This window comes from Lagopus muta, chromosome 8 (genome assembly GCF_023343835.1).
Source record: "Lagopus muta isolate bLagMut1 chromosome 8, bLagMut1 primary, whole genome shotgun sequence".
In the NCBI taxonomy this organism is placed as follows: domain Eukaryota; kingdom Metazoa; phylum Chordata; class Aves; order Galliformes; family Phasianidae; genus Lagopus; species Lagopus muta.
In genome coordinates this window covers 21,809,053-21,828,706 of record NC_064440.1, presented here as the reverse complement: position 1 = coordinate 21,828,706, position 19,654 = coordinate 21,809,053, and the positions used below count along the sequence as shown (strand labels likewise).

The 19,654-nt window shown below is 35.5% G+C and overlaps 1 protein-coding gene across 11 annotated transcripts in view; it reads left to right on the top strand.

The window, feature by feature from the left end:
* The window catches only part of TTN (titin), a 240,223-nt gene that overhangs the window by 78,319 nt on the left and 142,250 nt on the right, over positions 1 to 19,654 (top strand). For 2 of the 11 annotated variants that reach the window (XM_048953111.1, XM_048953102.1), the window contains 33 exons: positions 1 to 279; positions 791 to 1,078; positions 1,196 to 1,474; positions 1,558 to 1,836; positions 1,955 to 2,233; positions 2,733 to 3,020; positions 3,180 to 3,467; positions 4,002 to 4,292; positions 5,062 to 5,349; positions 6,251 to 6,343; positions 6,467 to 6,749; positions 6,996 to 7,176; positions 7,520 to 7,609; positions 7,694 to 7,961; positions 8,058 to 8,318; positions 8,880 to 9,089; positions 9,194 to 9,271; positions 9,382 to 9,408; positions 10,093 to 10,140; positions 10,856 to 10,915; positions 11,014 to 11,088; positions 11,356 to 11,610; positions 12,124 to 12,216; positions 12,769 to 12,846; positions 14,226 to 14,294; positions 14,903 to 14,986; positions 15,275 to 15,337; positions 15,576 to 15,647; positions 15,967 to 16,044; positions 16,544 to 16,621; positions 17,276 to 17,353; positions 17,554 to 17,634; positions 17,805 to 17,888. In XM_048953111.1, coding sequence (XP_048809068.1) covers positions 1 to 279; positions 791 to 1,078; positions 1,196 to 1,474; positions 1,558 to 1,836; positions 1,955 to 2,233; positions 2,733 to 3,020; positions 3,180 to 3,467; positions 4,002 to 4,292; positions 5,062 to 5,349; positions 6,251 to 6,343; positions 6,467 to 6,749; positions 6,996 to 7,176; positions 7,520 to 7,609; positions 7,694 to 7,961; positions 8,058 to 8,318; positions 8,880 to 9,089; positions 9,194 to 9,271; positions 9,382 to 9,408; positions 10,093 to 10,140; positions 10,856 to 10,915; positions 11,014 to 11,088; positions 11,356 to 11,610; positions 12,124 to 12,216; positions 12,769 to 12,846; positions 14,226 to 14,294; positions 14,903 to 14,986; positions 15,275 to 15,337; positions 15,576 to 15,647; positions 15,967 to 16,044; positions 16,544 to 16,621; positions 17,276 to 17,353; positions 17,554 to 17,634; positions 17,805 to 17,888 — 5,346 coding nt within the window. Of the gene's footprint in view, positions 280 to 790; positions 1,475 to 1,557; positions 1,837 to 1,954; positions 2,234 to 2,732; positions 3,021 to 3,179; positions 3,468 to 4,001; positions 4,293 to 5,061; positions 5,350 to 6,250; positions 6,344 to 6,466; positions 6,750 to 6,995; positions 7,177 to 7,519; positions 7,610 to 7,693; positions 7,962 to 8,057; positions 8,319 to 8,879; positions 9,090 to 9,193; positions 9,272 to 9,381; positions 9,409 to 10,092; positions 10,141 to 10,855; positions 10,916 to 11,013; positions 11,089 to 11,355; positions 11,611 to 12,123; positions 12,217 to 12,768; positions 12,847 to 14,225; positions 14,295 to 14,902; positions 14,987 to 15,274; positions 15,338 to 15,575; positions 15,648 to 15,966; positions 16,045 to 16,543; positions 16,622 to 17,275; positions 17,354 to 17,553; positions 17,635 to 17,804; positions 17,889 to 19,654 lie in introns of all 11 variants that reach the window. The other 9 variants (XM_048953110.1, XM_048953109.1, XM_048953107.1 and 6 more) reach the window with 7 other exon arrangements.

Genomic DNA, 19,654 nt, shown 5'->3' with positions numbered 1-19,654 from the left:
AACCTGCAGTCATTGTAGAGAAGCCTGGCCCAGTGAAAGTTACAGCTGGAGACTCTTGTACTCTGGAATGCACAGTAGATGGCACACCAGAGCTTACTGCTAGGTGGTTTAAGGATGGGAATGAATTGTCTACTGACCATAAATACAAAATCAGTTTCTTCAACAAAGTATCTGGGCTTAAGATCCTCAATGCAGGACTAGAAGATAGTGGAGAATATACTTTTGAGGTGAAAAACAGTGTTGGTAAAAGCAGCTGCACTGCTTCAGTGCAAGTTTCAGGTTAGTTGTCTACTCTTTTTGAGTCATATCTGATCAAAAGTTCCTTTACAATGCCTTTATGTAGCATACTGTTTCTTATGACTGACAGTCTGGGAGACTCACTGCTTGTGTAATTTTTCAGTTCTTTTGCACATGACGATGACAAGAGTCAGGGATAGATGCCTACCTGACATCTTAGGGGCGGGAACTGCTGCAAGGATTTGATTTTTTCACCTTTAATCCAAGTGTCTTTTTTCAAACAACTGGTGCAATATTATTTAGTATTAAAAATACTTAAAAACAAACAAACAAAAAATCCTGCCCTTTAAAAGTGTGTGAGTAAAATCTCCAGCATATCCTTAGTCATCAACACTCCACTTCTCATTGACATAGGCATTCAGGAGCAGATTGATAATGTATGTACAGTAAAAGAAATCGAACTGATTTTATGATACATAGAGAACATTCTATATTTTAAGCTTCTGTACGATAGTTTTTCATTTATTTTATTATTTTTTTTAAACAAATACAGATCGTATTATACCACCTTCTTTCACAAGAAGACTGAAAGAAACATACGGTCAGCTGGGTTCTTCTGCTGTTCTGGAGTGCAAAGTTTATGGGTCACCACCCATTCTTGTTTCCTGGTTTCATGATGGACAGGAGATTACCAGTGGAGACAAATATCAGGCTACCCTTACAGACAATACTTGTTCTCTGAAAGTTAATGAGCTTCAGGAATCTGATATGGGAACTTATTCATGTACAGCTACTAATGTAGCTGGATCTGATGAATGCAGCACATTTTTGAGTGTTAGAGGTCAGTATCTATCAGATACACTTATTTGTTTGCAAAAAGTCTTAATTCTTTTGTTACGCGCTCTTCATCAGAAGATCAAGAGTACTACTTCTTTGTCTGTTTTATTTGTATACTTAGAGCCACCATCTTTTGTGAAGAAACCTGAACCACTTAATGTTCTATCTGGAGCAAACATCACATTTACAAGTATCGTGAGAGGCTCTCCTCCACTGGAAGTTAAATGGTTTAGAGGTAGCGTTGAGCTAGCACCAGGACACAAATGCAACATTACCTTGCAAGACTCCATTGCAGAATTGGAGCTATTTGATGTACAGCCACTTCAGAGTGGAGACTACACGTGCCAGGTCTCTAATGAGGCAGGGAAGATTTCTTGCACAACACATCTTTTTGTCAAAGGTTTGTGCAGACTATTTCTTACACTTCTTCATAGAAATAATATGGCTTTACTTAATTTATTTTCTTCTTATTGTTTGTTATAGAACCTGCGAAGTTTGTGATGAAGGTGAATGATTTAAGTGTAGAGAAAGGAAAAAATTTAATCTTGGAATGCACATATACGGGTACTCCACCAATTTCAGTGACGTGGAAGAAAAATGGAGTAATATTAAAACAATCTGAAAAGTGTAGCATCACCACTACAGAAACTTCTGCCATACTGGAAATCCCTAATAGCAAACTGGAAGATCAGGGGCAGTATTCTTGCCATATTGAAAATGACTCTGGGCAAGATAATTGTCATGGTGCAATTACAATACTAGGTGCGTCATCAAGCCACTATCATTTTATCAGCTGCTATTTCAACCACTAGTAGTCACTGTGCCATACCTTTTTTTTTCTTTTTCTTTTTTGTGCTAATACCATGTGTTTGTTCTTTAGAACCACCTTACTTCGTTACACCTTTGGAGCCAGTGCAGGTGACTGTTGGGGATTCTGCGTCCTTACAGTGCCGGGTTGCTGGAACACCAGAAATGATTGTGTCATGGTACAAAGGGGATACAAAGCTGAGAGGAACAGCTACTGTGAAAATGCACTTTAAAAACCAAGTTGCCACTCTGGTCTTCAGCCAAGTGGACAGCGGTGACAGTGGGGAGTACATCTGCAAAGTAGAAAATACTGTTGGGGAAGCTACTTCATCTTCTTTGCTTACCGTTCAAGGTGAATAATTCTTTCTAAAAATTAGGAAAATTGCCTACGCTTCTTAAGTATATTTGCTCTTTCAAAAACTAAGATTACTTTTTCCTTTTTAAAAGCTTTGCTCTTTCCTGGCCAGTAAGATACCCTGTCTTCTATTAACAAAGGCCTTCCATTAAAACAAATTGAAATTAATCTCTCACTGATCCCATTTCTTCTGTAGGAATAGGAGGTTCTGCATCTTCATTACACACTTAGGAAATTTTTCTGATGGTTTCTGCCTGACAGTGCTGGGTGTTAAATAGGCTAACTGAGGGCTGAATTGTATATTTTCCTACAACCAGATGTACTGTGGTATTTATACATCAACTCCCAAATTAAATGATATAGTGGATGAAATTTTTAGATAAGTTATTAGCAGAAATGCATTTTATGAATCGCTTAATCAGTGATTACTGGTGAACACTGCAACAGTTGCGTAGCTTTTGAAAGCACTCACCGTACAATACATGTTTTCTTACAGAGCGTAAACTTCCTCCTTCTTTTACAAGAAAATTGAGAGATGTTCATGAAACTGTTGGCTTGCCGGTTACATTTGATTGTGGCATTGCTGGTTCAGAACCTATTGAAGTATCTTGGTTTAAAGACAATGTGCGTATAAAAGAAGACTACAATGTTCACACATCCTTCATAGATAATGTAGCAACTCTGCAGATTTTGAAGACCGAGAAGAGCTTTATGGGGCAATATACCTGCACAGCGAGCAATGCTATTGGAACTGCTTCTTCTAGTGGCAAACTTGTCCTTACAGGTCTGTGGGCTGTAAATTATTGAATGGAAATATCTTAAAACTCACTTTTACTTTATATATGTATTTAATATTGTAAAAATAGTAGTATTTATTTCAGGGAGGTTTACAATAGCAAATTGAGATGTTAACATGATGCTTTTTATTTCCTTTGCTCTTCAGAGGGGAAGACTCCTCCATTCTTTGATACCCCAATTACACCTGTGGATGGTATTGTTGGAGAAAGTGCTGACTTTGAGTGTCACATTTATGGAACACAGCCAATTAGAGTCACCTGGGCAAAAGATAACCAGGAAATTAGAACAGGAGGAAACTATCAGATCAGTTATGTAGAAAACATAGCCCATTTGACCATCTTGAGAGTTGACAGGGGAGACTCTGGAAAGTATACATGCTATGCTAGCAATGAAGTTGGAAAGGATTCTTGTACAGCACAACTGAATGTTAAAGGTACTGAATAAATAATACTTTGTGTGTACATTTCTTTTAATTGAAAAGGAAGCTAGCTTAATTGTTGCAGGACAAGTTTGAGAAAAAACTTGAAGCATAACTTTTGTGATACACCTCAAAAACACCTATCTGGAAGTACGTACAAGTCTTTGGAGGGAATTTGGAAGGGTCATTAACAACAATGGGAGAAGGAAAGAAATAATACTGTCTTCAAACTAATTTCTTTATTGTCTTTGGATTATTTCTTTCTTGATAACTCAACGAAAATCTTGTGTTTTTAAGGTCAGTTGCCTTAGATCAATGTAAAAGATGTGGGTTTTTTTTGTAGCTGCTTTTATGCACGTAGGAAAATCAACAGCGAATGTATGATTAAGACACTTGCTATTGATCTTGGCTTACTCTCACTTAAAAATGGAAAAACAGTCCTGTTTAAATGACAGCAAATACTGATTCCCCAATGTTATTTTTTTTTCTTGAAATAATTTATTTAGATTTATTCATTTCAAGTTTGATGCATATGTTCTTTCTTTACAGAACGAAAAACTCCACCTACTTTTACTCGGAAACTGTCTGAAGCAGTAGAAGAAACAGAAGGGAATGAACTTAAACTTGAGGGCCGTGTTGCTGGTTCTCAACCTCTCACTGTTTCTTGGTATAAAAACAATCAGGAAGTTCATTCAAGTCCTCACTGTGAAATATCATTCAAAAACAATACCTTGCTTTTGCATATCAAGAGCGTAGGGCAATCAGATGCTGGTTTATATACCTGCAAGGTATCCAATGAAGCAGGAAGTGTGTTGTGTACATCCTCTGTTGTTATCAGAGGTTAGTTGAAGCCATGTTTTTCTTTACTTCTTACTTTTTCTCGGTATGTTAGCTGCAAATATACAGCTTCTATCTTATAAACTTGTACAGTTAATAAATTAATTGCATGTGATTATATGTGTTTGCTTACCTTAACATCAATAGTTTGTACTGAGATGGACAAGATAAAGCTGATTTGAACCACAATATCAAGGAATCTTTCAATTTGGGGGAAATCAAACCATTTCTTCAGGGAGTGGCTTCTTTATTTATTCACTACTTACTATGACTTACCTAAAGTAAACATTGAAATCTTTAACATGATATTTTGGTTGAATCTTTAATCATTCTCTCTTTTTTTTTTTTTTTTTTTTCCTCTTTTTTTTCTTTTTAAGAATAACAATTTTTCTATGCACTTACAACTAAGCTGGAGCAGCATGGCACATTGTCCTAATGCTTCTGCAGGAGATTCTATGTTTGTTTCTCTACCAGTGCTTATGTAGTTTACAGACTAACAGCAGTACATTAGTTCTACTGTTTTTTGCATGTGAATGTCCTTACTGTGTGCAGAGAATGTGTTATGTAAAGCACTCATTGCATGTTTGCATTCAAAGCATAGTGTCTAGATAGTAATTATATTTCCTAAAACTATGATTGGGATTCTCAGACTTCTTATTCTTGCTCATTCCTTGTCATTTTCTTTCTTAAGAATCACATGTATCTCTTTCTCCTACACTCTTAATCATACTTTCCTTCTTGGAGAATTCACTGAAGCATTTTCACCTTTCAGAACCAAAAAAGCCTCCAGTTTTTGACCAGCCTCTTCAGCCAGCAGCAACAGAAGAAGGTGATACCTTGCAGCTCAGCTGCCATGTCAGAGGATCAGAGCCAATCCGGATTCAGTGGCTGAAGGCAGGAAGAGAAATAAGAGCTTCAGAAAGATGCAGCTTCAGCTTTGCTAATGGAGTAGCTCTTCTGGAACTTGCTGCAGTTACCAAATCTGATTCAGGAGAATACGTGTGCAAAGCTTCAAATGTGGCTGGCACTGACACTTGCAGATCTAAAGTGACAGTTAAAGGTACAGTTCAAGGCAAAATCAAAACATGCAATGGAAATCTAAAATAAAACTTCATCCTGCTTTGTTTTGTGTGGAACAAAGATACTAATATTCTAACAGGAAACAGTATCTTTTAGTTCTTTGCAAAACTATGCAATGTGGGGAGACGGTATATTGAAAAATAATTTACATATAAATATCAACATAAACTGTGAGTTCAGTGTCAAACCAGTAATATATCCTCACTGAAAAGATTAAGAATTTAGTTCCTAAAACAAAGCACAGAATTTAACAAAAAGGAAAGCTAAGTTAGTTAAAATTACATTCATCTGTGCATGTTTTTTGTAGTAGCAGTGTTTATTAAAAGAAATTAGAAAAGGAATTTGATTCATAATGTCGCCTTAGAGGTTAGTTGCTTCAAAGCTGTTAAAGCTCCAGTGCATTTTGAAATTATAACTAGAAGTAAATATTGCCTAACACGAGACCTTCCATGTAGTGTCCTGTCTTACAAATGCATTCAAGTCATGAAGATCCAGTAACATGTAGAAACAGTTTTTCTCACTATGTGGGTAGCAGGAAAGATAAGTACTACACAAAAGAAAAAAAAAAACAACCAACAGATCACTGTTTAAAAAATGCAAATAACTTGGAATAAAATTTCCAGAAATAGACAGAAAATACTTCATTAAAAACTGACTCATTTTAGAAAGTGAAGCTTCTTATTTGCATATCCATCTATGAATTTGCATCTGTGAAAATATAAACGACACAACTAATGTTATTGAAGACCACAAAGTGGCCCATAATATTCAGTTTCATCTAGAAAGCTCTGGGCAATCAGCTTGAGTCCTCTGCAGGCTCCTTTCAACCTTACCTATTCTGCGGTACTGTAAATCTTGTTTGTTTGTTTGTTTTTCCCCAGAAAAAGCAGCAGCTGCACCAGCAGCTAAGAAAGCAGACATGGAAGGAAAACTTTATTTTGTATCAGAGCCTCAGAGTATCAAAGTCATGGAAAGTAAGAATTCTTTCTAAAATTACCCTGTTTTCTATTTGTGTATGCCTGATGCTTGAGATCATGTCCTGCTGTCATAGAAACACCAAGAAAATACTTAGCCTTCTTATTTGCATCTTTCTGCAGAGACTGTTGCAACATTTATTGCAAAAGTTGGAGGAGACCCAATTCCAAATGTTAAGTGGATGAAGGGGAAATGGAGGCAACTCAACCACGGTGGCCGCATTATAATCCAGCAGAGAGGAGATGAAGCCAAACTGGAAATAAAGGACACAACAAAAACAGATTCTGGCACGTACAGATGTGTAGCTTTTAACCAACATGGTGAAATTGAGAGGAGTGTCAACCTGCAAGTTGAAGAAAGGAAGCAAGAAGTTGTTGAAGAGGATGTCAGGGGAAAACTGAAAAGGTATACACAGAATTTGTATAAACTACCTTCCCATCAACACAGAACTTTTTGATTATAAGACTCAGATCAAGATACAATGTTTAAGGTTTATTATACGTGTTTAATTGTGTACTGAAAATAGAAGCACCTGACTAGGTTACACTAAAGGATTGTGCTGTATTTAGCAGTTCTAAGTTGATGGATTTTTTTTCAGTGGACGTCTTTCTAGGAAACAATAAATTTAATGTTTGTTATTGGTTTGAATAGAATTCCAACAAAAAAGAAGGAAGATGAAGAGCAGACTATCGATATCTTGGAACTTCTCAAAAATGTTGATCCCAAAGAATACGAGAAATATGCTCGCATGTATGGAATTACAGATTTCCGTGGCCTCCTGCAAGCTTTTGAGTTACTAAAGCAGACCAGAGAAGAAGAAAGCCATAGATTGGTAAGATATATTGCCACTATGGCATTGTTTTTGTTAGAAGTAACAAAGTTCTTGTAAACAGACCTGGTGACCTGTACTTTCTATACAGGCTTTTCTGGAATCTGTTCAGATGTTTTACTGATCGTTCTCAATTTCCTGCATGCTCAAACCAAAGAAGAAGGGATGGCCCTTCTGGCCAACTGCGTTCTGCCTTGACTATGTGGCTACTATTTTTAAGATGGGAAGATAGACTAGTTATAGTATGGTTACATCAAATTTGATGTAAGAACTAATTCTGTGTTGGATAAACATGCCAACTTGGCATTTAGTATCTAATCATTATGTACATTTTGTCTTATTACAGGAAATTGAGCTCACAGAAAAGGCTCAAAAAGAGGACCAGGAGTTTGAAGAACTTGTAGCATTTATTCAGCAACGGCTCACACAAACAGAGGTGACATATTTTTGTCCTGATTCATGAAATATTCAAACCCATAACAAGAAAGATGAAACTAATTCAAACTAATATTTTTTTCAGCCTGTTACTCTAATCAGAGACATCGAAAATCAAACAGTTTTAACAGATGAAGATGCTATCTTTGAATGTGAGATTAAAATTAACTATCCAGAAATTAAGCTTTCATGGTACAAGGGAACTCAGAAACTGGACTCCAGCGACAAATATGAAATTAAAATTGAAGGTGATCGCCACATACTGAAAATCAGAAACTGCCAACTTGAAGATCAAGGGAATTACAGAATAGTGTGTGGACCACACATTGCCAGTGCTAGACTAACTGTGATTGGTAAGTATATTTTGAAGTGTGTATTTGAAGTATTTTTTACTTTATTTATTATGTTGTGTGATGTCTTCTAAAATGTATGTTTTAACATGCTAATAGAGCCTGCAGTTGAACGGCATCTTCATGACACTACTTTCAAGGAAGGAAACACATGCACGCTGTCTTGTCAGTTTTCTATCCCAAATGCCAAGTCTCAGTGGTATAGAAATGGGAGGCCAATTAAGATAGGAGGGAGATATTCAACACAAGTCTCCGACAAAGTGCACAAACTCATCATCAAGGATGTTAGAACAGAAGACCAGGGACAGTATACCTGCAAGCTTGACAATCTAGAAACAACTGCTGATCTGGCCATTGAAGGTTTGTAAACAGATATAGAATATCTTTATTACAGTAGTGATAAACAGTTGCTGGATATCCCATTAACAGAAAAGATGAAAATAAAAGGGATTTCTTAAAGAAATATCCTCAAACTTGAAAATTGATCATACAAGAAGTTTTGCTTTTCTTTCTCTTTGAACCATATGTGATAGTATTTGTGTAATTTAATATTTTTAACTAAGTCATCATTAGTAATGACCTCTTGATCTGAAATCATCAGTCCTATTTTCTTGTATTTTCTTTTCTCCTGATGCTCTCATATTTTCCTCTTTTTCCTTGGATTACTTCTTTTTCTTTAATTATTCTTTACCTTCTCTTTATTTCCCTTATGACTTCTCTTGTATAATTTATCTACAGCAATCTTATTATATTTATATACTTACATCTTCTAATCTTCATTCTTATGTAGAAAACTTCACAGTAGATGGAAACTCTTGTTTCTTATTTGTTATTATACCTTACTATAATGTGTTATTGTCATGAAAGCTAAATAGCCTGAATGGTAGACAATAACTTACTTATTTTTTGTTTCTAAAACAGCTGAACCAATTCAGTTCACAAAGAGCATACAGAACATTGTAGTAAGCGAACACCAATCTGCTACCTTTGAGTGTGAAGTGTCCTTTGATGATGCAGTTGTGACATGGTATAAAGGCCCCACTGAACTGAGAGAAAGCCCGAAGTACAGCTTCAGAAGTGAAGGTCGTTGTCATTATATGACTATTCACAATGTTACTGCAGATGATGAAGGTAAAAATTCCTAGAATGTTTGGAATGATGCTACTTTATCAGATTTTGTTGTGTGTTCTTTTAATTATAAAGTCATATTAATACAAAATTCGTGGCTGTTGCAGGTGTATATTCTGTAATTGCTCGTCTCGAACCAAGGGGAGAAGCAAGAAGCACTGCAGAGCTCTATCTGGTAACCAAAGGTTAGCCGATTTTTAAAACAATTTTGTGATCATAGCGTCTGCAAATCTGTGAGTTTAAAGCATGATTCTGGAACACATAATTCTGAAAGAAATTTATTTTTCTTTTGCAGAAATCAAACTGGAGTTGAAGCCTCCAGGTAAAGATCATGCACAAGATTAGTGTGTCTGTTATCTGTCATAGAATGCATTGCTCTGCTTTATCCTTTTTTCATGGTTGTAGTAAGTCAAACCTACACTCTGAAATAATACACCTTACCTGTATACATGAGGAATTATTTATTCTTATACACTATGGTGATTACCACTGTGGTAACTTTAAAATCACTGATTATCATCATGTCACTGATATCATCAATGTCATACATTATTTTGTATGGTAGGTATGGGAAACTATATTCTCTAGAACAAATGAGTTTATTTAAATGACTGAGGAATACAGCAATGAAGAGATACCAATGAATATAATCAATGTCCTCATCACAGCTGAAAAATAATTAACCAAGGAAGCAAAATAGATAGCAATAATCTCCTTATGATGTATCTTCCTTTCTGAATGTTCTTAAGGAAGAGTCTACTCCAGAATGAGGTGAGCAGTATATAGAAATAATAAAAAAAAAAAAAACCCCAAAAAAACCCAGTAAAGTCTGGCCATATAAGAAAGATTAATTCAAATAGTTTTCTATACATTGGGTTGCTTATGCTTAAGGGCCAAGATAACTGTGTGCTAGAACAAGAAAAAATGAAACACCATGAGCTAGTCCTTGGAGCAGCAAATTCATATATCTATTTCTTTTACATAGTTAAATGTTTTTATTTTCTAGATGTTCCTGATGCCAAGGTAGCAGTTCCACCTCCAAAACCAGCTGAAGGTAAAATAACAAACTAGACTTTCTTTTATGTCAGTATTAAAACAGCAAGGCAGTAGGAGCCTCAAAGAAAGATCACAGATAAGGTTTTGATAGAATCTGGTTAGTCCACTCTTTAGAAATATGTAAGAGTAAGCCTTTGCTTGGTTGGACTCATTTTGCATTGTGGAAGGTGAAAACCATAAAATAGGAGTGCTCTTTAAAAGAAATAAAAAAAAATAAAAGAAAATGAAAGACGAATATTATTTTGAAGCTGTATAAACAGATTGGAACAGGTTGGAGCTCCCTTAGCTTCCCAGACTCTGTGAGTGGACTACAGACAAGCATTACATATGTTTCTGCTAGATTCAGCAGTTCAGTATGGACCTAGAAATTCATTCTTTGTTTCATTTCCATGATAATTTGGTAAATGCTTTGAGATACAGCAGGAGGGAAAAGATTTTATATCTGGATGAGTTACTATCAGCAAGAAAAGGAGAATGGTGCTAGGAAAAAAAGCTTCCAAGTATCAGTATGCAAATAAAGGCTGACTACAGATTTCCATTCAAAACACATTGTTCCAGCTACAGTGAACTATCAGAGTAAGCACCAATTTTGCTCCTATTCTGCAAGTACAGTAAAAAAAAAAAATCTCATTTTTCAAATGCAATATGATTTTTCTTCAATTAGAATTCAATACCATACTCGTTCTAAATGCATATATATATGTTTTTTTCAGAAGCTGCCCCCATTCCTATTCTTCTGCCCCTCATTACACCACCAGAGGAGAAAAAGCCAGGTAAGAGTACTTAAAGTAACTAGATAGTGTACATATGTTTAGTTATGTTTTGTTCTTTTGTTTTAACTTAAATTTCCATATATATATATTTTAAGCAGAAAAGAAAGTTCCAGTAAAGAAAGTCTCGAAAAAGGTGGTTAAAAAGGGTCCCAAGGAAATCCCACCACCTGAAGGTAACTTGAAAAAAAAAAAAAAAGAAAAGAAAAAAAAAAAACACAACAAATACTCTCTTAAAAATAGTAACATTATTTCGGGAAAAGACATCTCTTGGATGTCTGTGCTTATGATCTTTTATAAGATCTGTAAGATCTTATAAAAAAAATTCACATAGCACTGTCTGCAAGGAAGAACTAATTTCACTAACTGTGAACATCCAATACACTTTGCAGATTCCAGGCTATGATGATAACATGGTTGTTTTGTTTTGCTTTGTTTTTAAGTTCCTGAGATACTGCCAGAGAAGCCCAAAGAGGTCAAAATAACATCTATGGCAAGGAGAGAAGAGATTCATGAAGAAAAAATGGAAGTATATGAAAAACCCAAAGAAGTTTATGAAGAATGGGAAGAAGATTATGGAGAAGATCATGATTATTATTTCAAGGAAGAAGGTTATGATGAAGGAGAAGAGGAATGGGAAGAAACTTACGAGAGAAGGGAGGTGGCTTATGAAGAAAAACAAATCATTCATGAAGAAGGTATAAAAGATTTACAATTGTTTTACCAATTGAATCCAAACATGCTGCCAAATTGTAACTAGGACTTGACAATATAAGGACCCTGGTATGGCAAAATGTAAATGCAAATGGAAAACGATACACTATTATAGGATTACCAGCAAACTTTGCAGATTGGGCCATCTTTAAAATCTAATATGAATTAAGAGTTTGTAATTTGTTTTATTTTCAGTTGTTCAGGATATTTCTGCTATCATTTTCACACATCCACACATTCTAGATAGACTTGATTTAGATAAATTTTTCTAATATCAATTTTTTTATGCTAATGGTGGGATAATTTTGCAATTCCTTGTGTGCTTCAGCTATAGTATGCCTCTATGATAAGAATGTGATTTTAATGGAAAAACATGGAAATAAGCAAAAAAAATGTACAGCAGTAGTTCAATCTTCAAAACTGTGTGTTTGTTTCAACTCATAATCTTATAATGACAAATCATTAGGAATCATTAGGAAATGTTTTTATTTTTAAAGTGGTGGAAGTTCCTAAGAAGCCTGTGCCTGAGCGAAAGCCTGCAGCAATTACAGCTGAAAAGAAGGAAAAGAAAGAAATTACAGTTCATAAAGGTATGTCATTCTTGCAAAATTAACAGCAGTGCTCGTTTTGACCTCTCTCATGCTACTCCCTCAAGCTGTACTGCAATGGCTTCATTTCTTTGAAGAGGAGAGAATGATCTTCATGTTGAACAGTGCCCTGACCATGGGCCATGGCATGGCAACCCTTCTGTTCTCTCACCTCAGATTTTCCTGCAGAGAGAGAATATGACAAAATGATTGAAGCAAAATCAGAACTGTTAGTAAAATTAATCTGTGCTTCAATAATCTTTCCCTCTTAAAATATATTAGCTTTGGACCTAAGTGATGTTTTTAAGCCAGTGGAAGCTGGAGTTTCTAAGAACTGTTCGTATAGATCAATGCATATCTCTCAGGGGAAGGTGGGCTGTATTGCCTATTTCATGAATACCTTTACCACTATTGTTCAGTGGCAGTGAACAGTGTGCTGAATAATGCATTGGATGCTCATATCTTAAACAGGAAAAAGTCAGTTCTACCTGTTTTATGTCTGAAAAATAATTTGCAAGATGACACAAATGATGAGTATATTTGTATTGCTTACAGTTGTCAAGAAACCTGTTGATGAAAAAGTTGAGATTACCACTCAGAGGGTTGCAGAGGAAAAACTCAAACGGGCTGAGGGTAACTACTGCTTAATTACCTTAATGTTGCCTTTATGTGAAAGTTACTTAGCTAATACGCATGTGCTTCTTTAGTCACAACAACCCCAGGCAACAGTACAGGCTTGGAGAGGAGTGGCTGGAAAGCTGCCTGATGGAAAGGGACCTTGGTGTACTGATGGACAGTTGGCTGAATATGAGCCAGCAGTGTGCCCAGGTGGCCAAGAAGGCCAATGGCACCATGGCTCTTATCAGGAATAGTGTGGTGAGAAGGATTAGAGAAGTAATCCTGCCCCTGTACTCAGCATTGGTGAGGCCTCATTTCGAGTACAGTGTTCAGTTTTGGGCACCTCAGTATAGAAAGGACATGGAGGTGCTGGACTGTGTCCCATGAAGGGCAAGAAGGCTTGTGAAAGGCTTGGAGAATATGCCCTACAAGGAGCAACTGAAGAATAGGGGTTGTTTAGTCTGGGGAAGAGGAGGCTGAGGGGAGACGTTGTTGCTCTCTTCAAGAACGTGATAGGTGATTGCGGTGAGAGTGGGGTTAGTCTCTTCTCGCTGGTGATAGGTGACAGGACAAGGGGAAATGGCCTCAAGTTGTGCCAGGGGAGATTTAGGTTGTATATCAGGAAAAACTTCTTTACAGAAAGGGTTGTTAAGCACTGGAGTAGACTACCCAGGGAGATGGTTGAGTCACCATCCCTGGATGTGTTAAAAAATGGTTTGGATGTGGTGTTCAGGCACGTGATTTAGCAGAGGGTTGTTAGAGTTATGATAGTATGGTTAGGCTGTGATTGGGCTTGATGATCTTTAAGATCTTTTTCAACCTGAGCAATTCTATGATTCATTTCACATGGATCTGACCAATTTGTCAGTCTTTAAAACAGCTGTAATAACGGCTTCTGCAGCATTTTGTAAAAGGAAGACAAAAAGTTTTTTAGGTGAAAATAGGAAATTTAGTTGTTGACAATGGATGCTTTAAAACAGAAAGTGTATAATTGGATCAAGTGACAAAAAGTGTTTCACTTTAAGCTCAAGATGTGAAATCTCCATCTTCCTCAGATTTCCACCTTGACTTGTCTATCAGGATATCTTAGTTACAAGATGCATCTTCATTCACTTGGTAACCAGTTCTTCTCATATAGCATTTACCATTCTGCAGCAGGAAATCAGGCTAGAATTCAAAATATGTTAGGATAATGACCTTCTCTGCACTACAGAAGTTACCAGCCCCTTTAGGAGGCAGCAAATTGAAAAAAGCAAGCACTTCTTTTTTCTTGCTTTGTATGGTTCTGGGCTAGTTTGTTTGTTGTGTTTCCAACATTATTCCTAAAAAGCCATAGATTTGTTTTAATCTCTTTTCTGAATATATGTCTGATTAACCAAATTTAATGCTAACAGTTACCAAGAAAATCCCATCAGCAAAACCTACACCAATGATCGTCGAGGAAAAGGTTATGAAAAAGGAAGGTAAAGATCTGCAGCTTTCAATTGTACTTTACAATATTTCCAGTACCCTGTGAATTCTTGTGTCTCTTGTGAACATATAGAACTGTGCATGTACTTGGATCTGTTGTACTGATCATACTGTGACTACTTTCATTGTGCAAAATGTATGTCTACCATGATTCTGCGTGTCATAAAGTGTGTTCTTCTCATGTTTGTGGCTGTCTTTGTGATTTGTATTCAAATAGTCTGTCGGATATTGTACTTTGATTTGGTTTTCTCTTTAAATGTTCTGCCTGTTGGCACATGCTTATATAACATCTCAGTGCCCTAACACTTCCTTGAAGAAGTGCCTTTGAAATCATTGTGATACACTAATTGCAGAAGTCTGAGCATGAATTTATTTTATATTCTCTTGTTAGGAATATCTGTATCCTTAGTTTCTAACCAAGTAAATTTTACATCTGTTGTTGTTGTGTATTCAGTGTTTCAGAATGTCATTACTGACTGTCTAAATATGTTCTAAGACTTTAGCATACAGTACAGATACAGATTTCATAAAATTCACATGCTCTCTACCACTGCTGTGGATCTACAATATAAAATACTAAAACAAAATCCTATCTTTAAAGTACCGACAGTAGAAAGATGGACTGTTTCAGAAGAAAAGATGTCAGTTTCTGTCCGCAGAGAAGAAGAGTATTCATATATCACAGGTATGTTAAAAAAAAAAAAAAAAAAAAAAAAAGTTTTAAAAACAAATTTAAAAAAAAGTAATGTTAAAAAAAATCACACACACCCAAAAACACCCAGTACTTTCTGTATTGCCATTTTTTCTTTAAGCCAATTTTTCTGTTTCAAATTACATATTTAGACATTTATGTTTCGACATGCCTTGCTTCTTTTTGTTCATTGTGCTATTTATCCTCAGTTTTCTTTAGATTAACAGATGTTAACATCTAAGCTATTTTTTCTAAACATTATTTAAATGCTTCTCTTTGAAGAGCCTACAGAGCATGAGAAAACAGTTGAAGAAAGATTCTTTGAAGCTGTTTACCCAATTGAAGGTAGATTGCTTAAGAATGAGATACTAATCAATATTTAAGATTTTTTAAAAAAATTTGAATCTTAATCAAAACTCACTGTGAGATCTGCACATTCAATTGATTTTCTGGACAACATTAGCAAATGTTGTCAGTGAACCTTTGTGTACTGGACACATAATATCTTAAAAGTATTTCAGTTTACTACAGACATTAGGATTTCACATCTCTGTATTTAATATCTTTCAAATTCCTGTTGCAGCACATAAGGAAGTTGAAGAGGAGGAAGAACGAGAGGTCATTTCTGAAGAACTGGAGACTCATCACGTTGAAGGTGAATTAAATCTTTGCATCATCTGCCTAATTTTTTTTTTTTAATTTATTTGTCTTACCACTCTGTATCAAAGAACAGCATATCAAGGCTCAGTTCTTATCATTCTACCCTCAAACATCATCTCCTACCACGTTTCCAAGTCTACTTCTTAATCACTACTTTAATTAAATCTTTGATTTTTGGGGAAAATTTGAGAATATTTCCCTGTTTGAAAAATAGCATATTTTTTTGACGTTTGCTTACACAGCATGTTGAAAACAGCCTACAGCAATGTACTCTCTTTCCATCTTCTAAACGTTCACCACATATCTCTTTAAAGTGCCTGAGATAACAAAGAGGCATGTCCCAGAAGAAAGAAAGCCTGTTCCTGTCCCAAAAGAAGCTCCACCTGCTAAAGGTACTTCTTCTACCCAAGTTAAAAAAAAAAAAAAAAAAATCTTACTATCTTTCAGTATATTTTTGTAAGCTGTCTTGAATGTTTTCATGAATCTGCTGTCTATGTGCCTTTCATTTTGCCTGATCTCCTTTTTTGCTTTGTGCTGTATCTTAGTTTACAGTGCTTGAATGTGTCTCAGTGTTGGCTCTTCTCTTTCCTAACAATCTTGTGTTTGTTTCTTGTGTTTGCTTTGACTGTGTGTTTTTTGCAGATAAGAGTTGGGTATTTTTTCTTCTAGAGTGCCATGAAAAACAATAGCACATAAATGTTGATATTGGAATTTTATGTTGCATTTTTGTGTCTTTCCTAAATAGTCTGCATTATGTCCAAAGGGTTGTACAATGTATTGTGCTGCAGTGTTTAACTATTTGCCTAGACGTTGTGTGCTATAGAGCAGTCTTGAAATCTGAACAAGTGTTGTGAAAACTAAAGTTCTCTCTCTTTGGAAATGCTTTCCAAGTGCCTGAGGTCCCTAAGAAACCTGTTCCAGAAAAGAGAGTTGCTGTTGCTAAGAAGGAGGTGTCTCCCCCAGTAAAAGGTACAGAATCTTTTGAAAGTGAACTTTAACCTGTCCTGTACTGTTTTGTTCAAGCTACTACTCAATTTTAAATGTAAGCATATGTAATATATGTGTGTTGTATGTCTCTTCTCATCTAAGACAATTCAAAAGCTTTGACAAGATTCTTTAAATACTTTTTAATGTCTTTAAAGTGCCTGAAGTGCCTAAAAAACCTCCACCTGAAGAAAAGGTACACATTCCAGTTCCCAAAGTAGAACCTCCACCTCTCAAAGGTATATTTAGTGATGGAGTGTACCTCTCAAATATCTTTTTTTTTTAACTGTTTTTTTGTTGGTTTTAGTTTCTATGTAATTATATTTGTCAGGTGCTTTTTTTTTTTTTTTTTAATGTACAATTGTTTGTACGCATGTAACACTTTTTAAGGTCAGGTAATATACTCAAGTAGCTCTCTCAAGTTAAGGAATTAGTCTCAAAGCACTTTAGAGGCTTCCTGTGACTGAATAGATAAATGTTTTTTTCAACTGTATGTTAGTCTTATATTTTTCTGTGTTAGATGTAATATTTATGTGATATTGACGTGTCCTGATATTCTTATGAATGGATGCATTTGTAAAATACTCAAACAGATCTTTGAAACATGGAATTCAATTGTTTTGTTTCATGTTTTTTAAGTGCCAGAGGAGCCCAAAAGAGCTCCCCCTGAGAAAAAAGTTGCTGTTCCAAAAAGAGAAGCAGCTCCACCCCCTAAAGGTATACTTAAATCAAATATCTTAAGCATTTTGTTTGTCTAATTTTGTTCTTTATCGTTAGGTGAATCTGGGTTCAGTTGTGCTTCAGTAATACTAGTTACGTGTTTTTTTGTGTGTCAGTTTTGTTGGTAATTGTGCTTTAGATGTAGTCTTGAGACACTTGTAATTTTATTTAATATTGTTTAATTAATATCTCTGAAGCACCAGAAGTACCTAAGAAACCAGTACCAGAAGAAAAATTGCCTCAGATTCCTAAACTAGAAGAGGCTCCACCTGCAAAAGGTATTGTCTCCTAGTCTTCAGAACATAAACATTTCCCTCAGTTTAGTCAGTTGTGCTTTGTAAACAAAATGTCTGTGTAATCTTCTGTTTGAACAATACCTTTCTGTTTCGTGTTGCTTTTGAAAGTTTTTCACTTTCTAGATCCTAAAATTAAATGTTTTTTTTAAAAGTGCCTGCAGTTCCTAAGAAACCTGTCCCTAAAGAAAAGGTACCTCCTGCTGTTCCTAAAAAAGTTGAGGCTCCTCCAGCTAAAGGTATGCTTTCCAGTAGAATAAATAAAATGCTGTTTCTTAGCTTCTGTGTGTATGTTCTGTCTTGTCATTCATTTGTGCTGCCTTTATGAATTCTGCAGTACTGATTTAGTGACAGTAAAAAAATGATTTTTTTTTTTGTGTGCTGTACGTACAAAAATACGAATGTTAAGTGTTGAATCTCTGTTGTGTTATTTGTTCAAGACCCTTAAGCAATTCTTTGGAAACTTAGTTACTTGCATTTTGGAAGGTGGCTTTCATACTGGCATTAGAAAATCATCCATTTAATGCTATTATCTTTCAAAGTACCAGAAGTGCAGAAGAGAGCAACTTTTGAAGAAAGAATGCTTATTACAGAAGAAAGAATATCTATTGCTGTTCCAGAAGAAATCCCATCACCTGAAGGTAGATTGTTAGCAACTGCCAATGAGAAACCTATGCTTCTTTTAGAAGTCTCTTGCTCTAAGAACAAGATCAAAATATGCAAGAATTTTGTGTTAGTTATTTTGAGTGAGTTTTCTGTAGGAATATTTTATAGACTTCTAGTTAGTTAATACCCTCTGAATGCCGCTTAACATCCCAATGAAATGTATGGGAATACTACTACTAATCTTACCAGCAAACTTTCATGAGATGCATAGATGTATAGTGTTGCGGTTAGATACCAGCACTTAGGACCACAGCTATCCATTTCTTGTACTCCCTACTTGCTCTCTGCAGTCTTGCAAGTAGCAGGATTATGTTCTCCACAAGAACTCTTTTAGTTCAGATTCTCATACTCAAAAAAGGCTGGGATCGGTTGTTTTAAAGTTGGTCTGTTTCAAAACAGATGAAATCAACATTTTGACATTCCATATGCCATTAGCGATTTGCTTGTCAACATTATTTTTATGTTCTATTAAAAATACAAATGGGCTTTACAGGAAGATATGGAAGGTATCTATTTGCAATGTGAACATACTAATGTATGCTCACATATACTGATATACTGTTAATTTTTCTCTCCTGCTAATCAGTCTCTGATGTTTTCCCTGATTCAGTCATATTTGTAGACATATATGACAAGCTTTCCTTTCAATTCATGACCTGCCCTTATCTTGTATCCTTCTTACTTTCATGTAGCTAGATCAAGTAACAACATCTAATTCTTTCCCCACATCAGCTGTTGTGAGGGGGAGGTCTGGGGAGTTGAGGCATTCTGATGGGCTGACATTTGACCTGTGAAAAATATTTGAGAGAGACAGCAGTACACAATATGGTACATGGGTCACTTAGTGCAGATCAAGAATGTCTGCACAGCACTTTCTATACAATATGTATGTTGTTATACAGAACGTTTAAGAGGTGATCTTCACCTTGTCCATCCATTGAACCATCTACTCATCCACCAGAAATAATAAAACTAAATATTTTCTTTAAAGAACCAATAGTTGAAGAGTGGTCTGAAGAAGAAGCAGAGGAAGTATCTGTTTCCATTCACAGAGAGGAGGTTTCTGAAGGTATGATCACAATTCAAGAATACTAGACAACAACAAAAATAAAGTTTTGTTTTGTATCAAAAATAGCATAAAGATCTACTCTATTTAAAAGGAAATTTTACTGCTGCACAAATATGCCTTAAGTTTCATATTTCAGAAACTGTAATACTGTCTTCAATTTGTCTTGCTTTTGAGAAGTGTAATTACTCTTGCTTTGATACAGTGAAAATAAGGTGTCTCTTTGTTTTTTTGCTTTTTTTTTTTTTTTTTTTTTTTTTTTTTTTTACACTT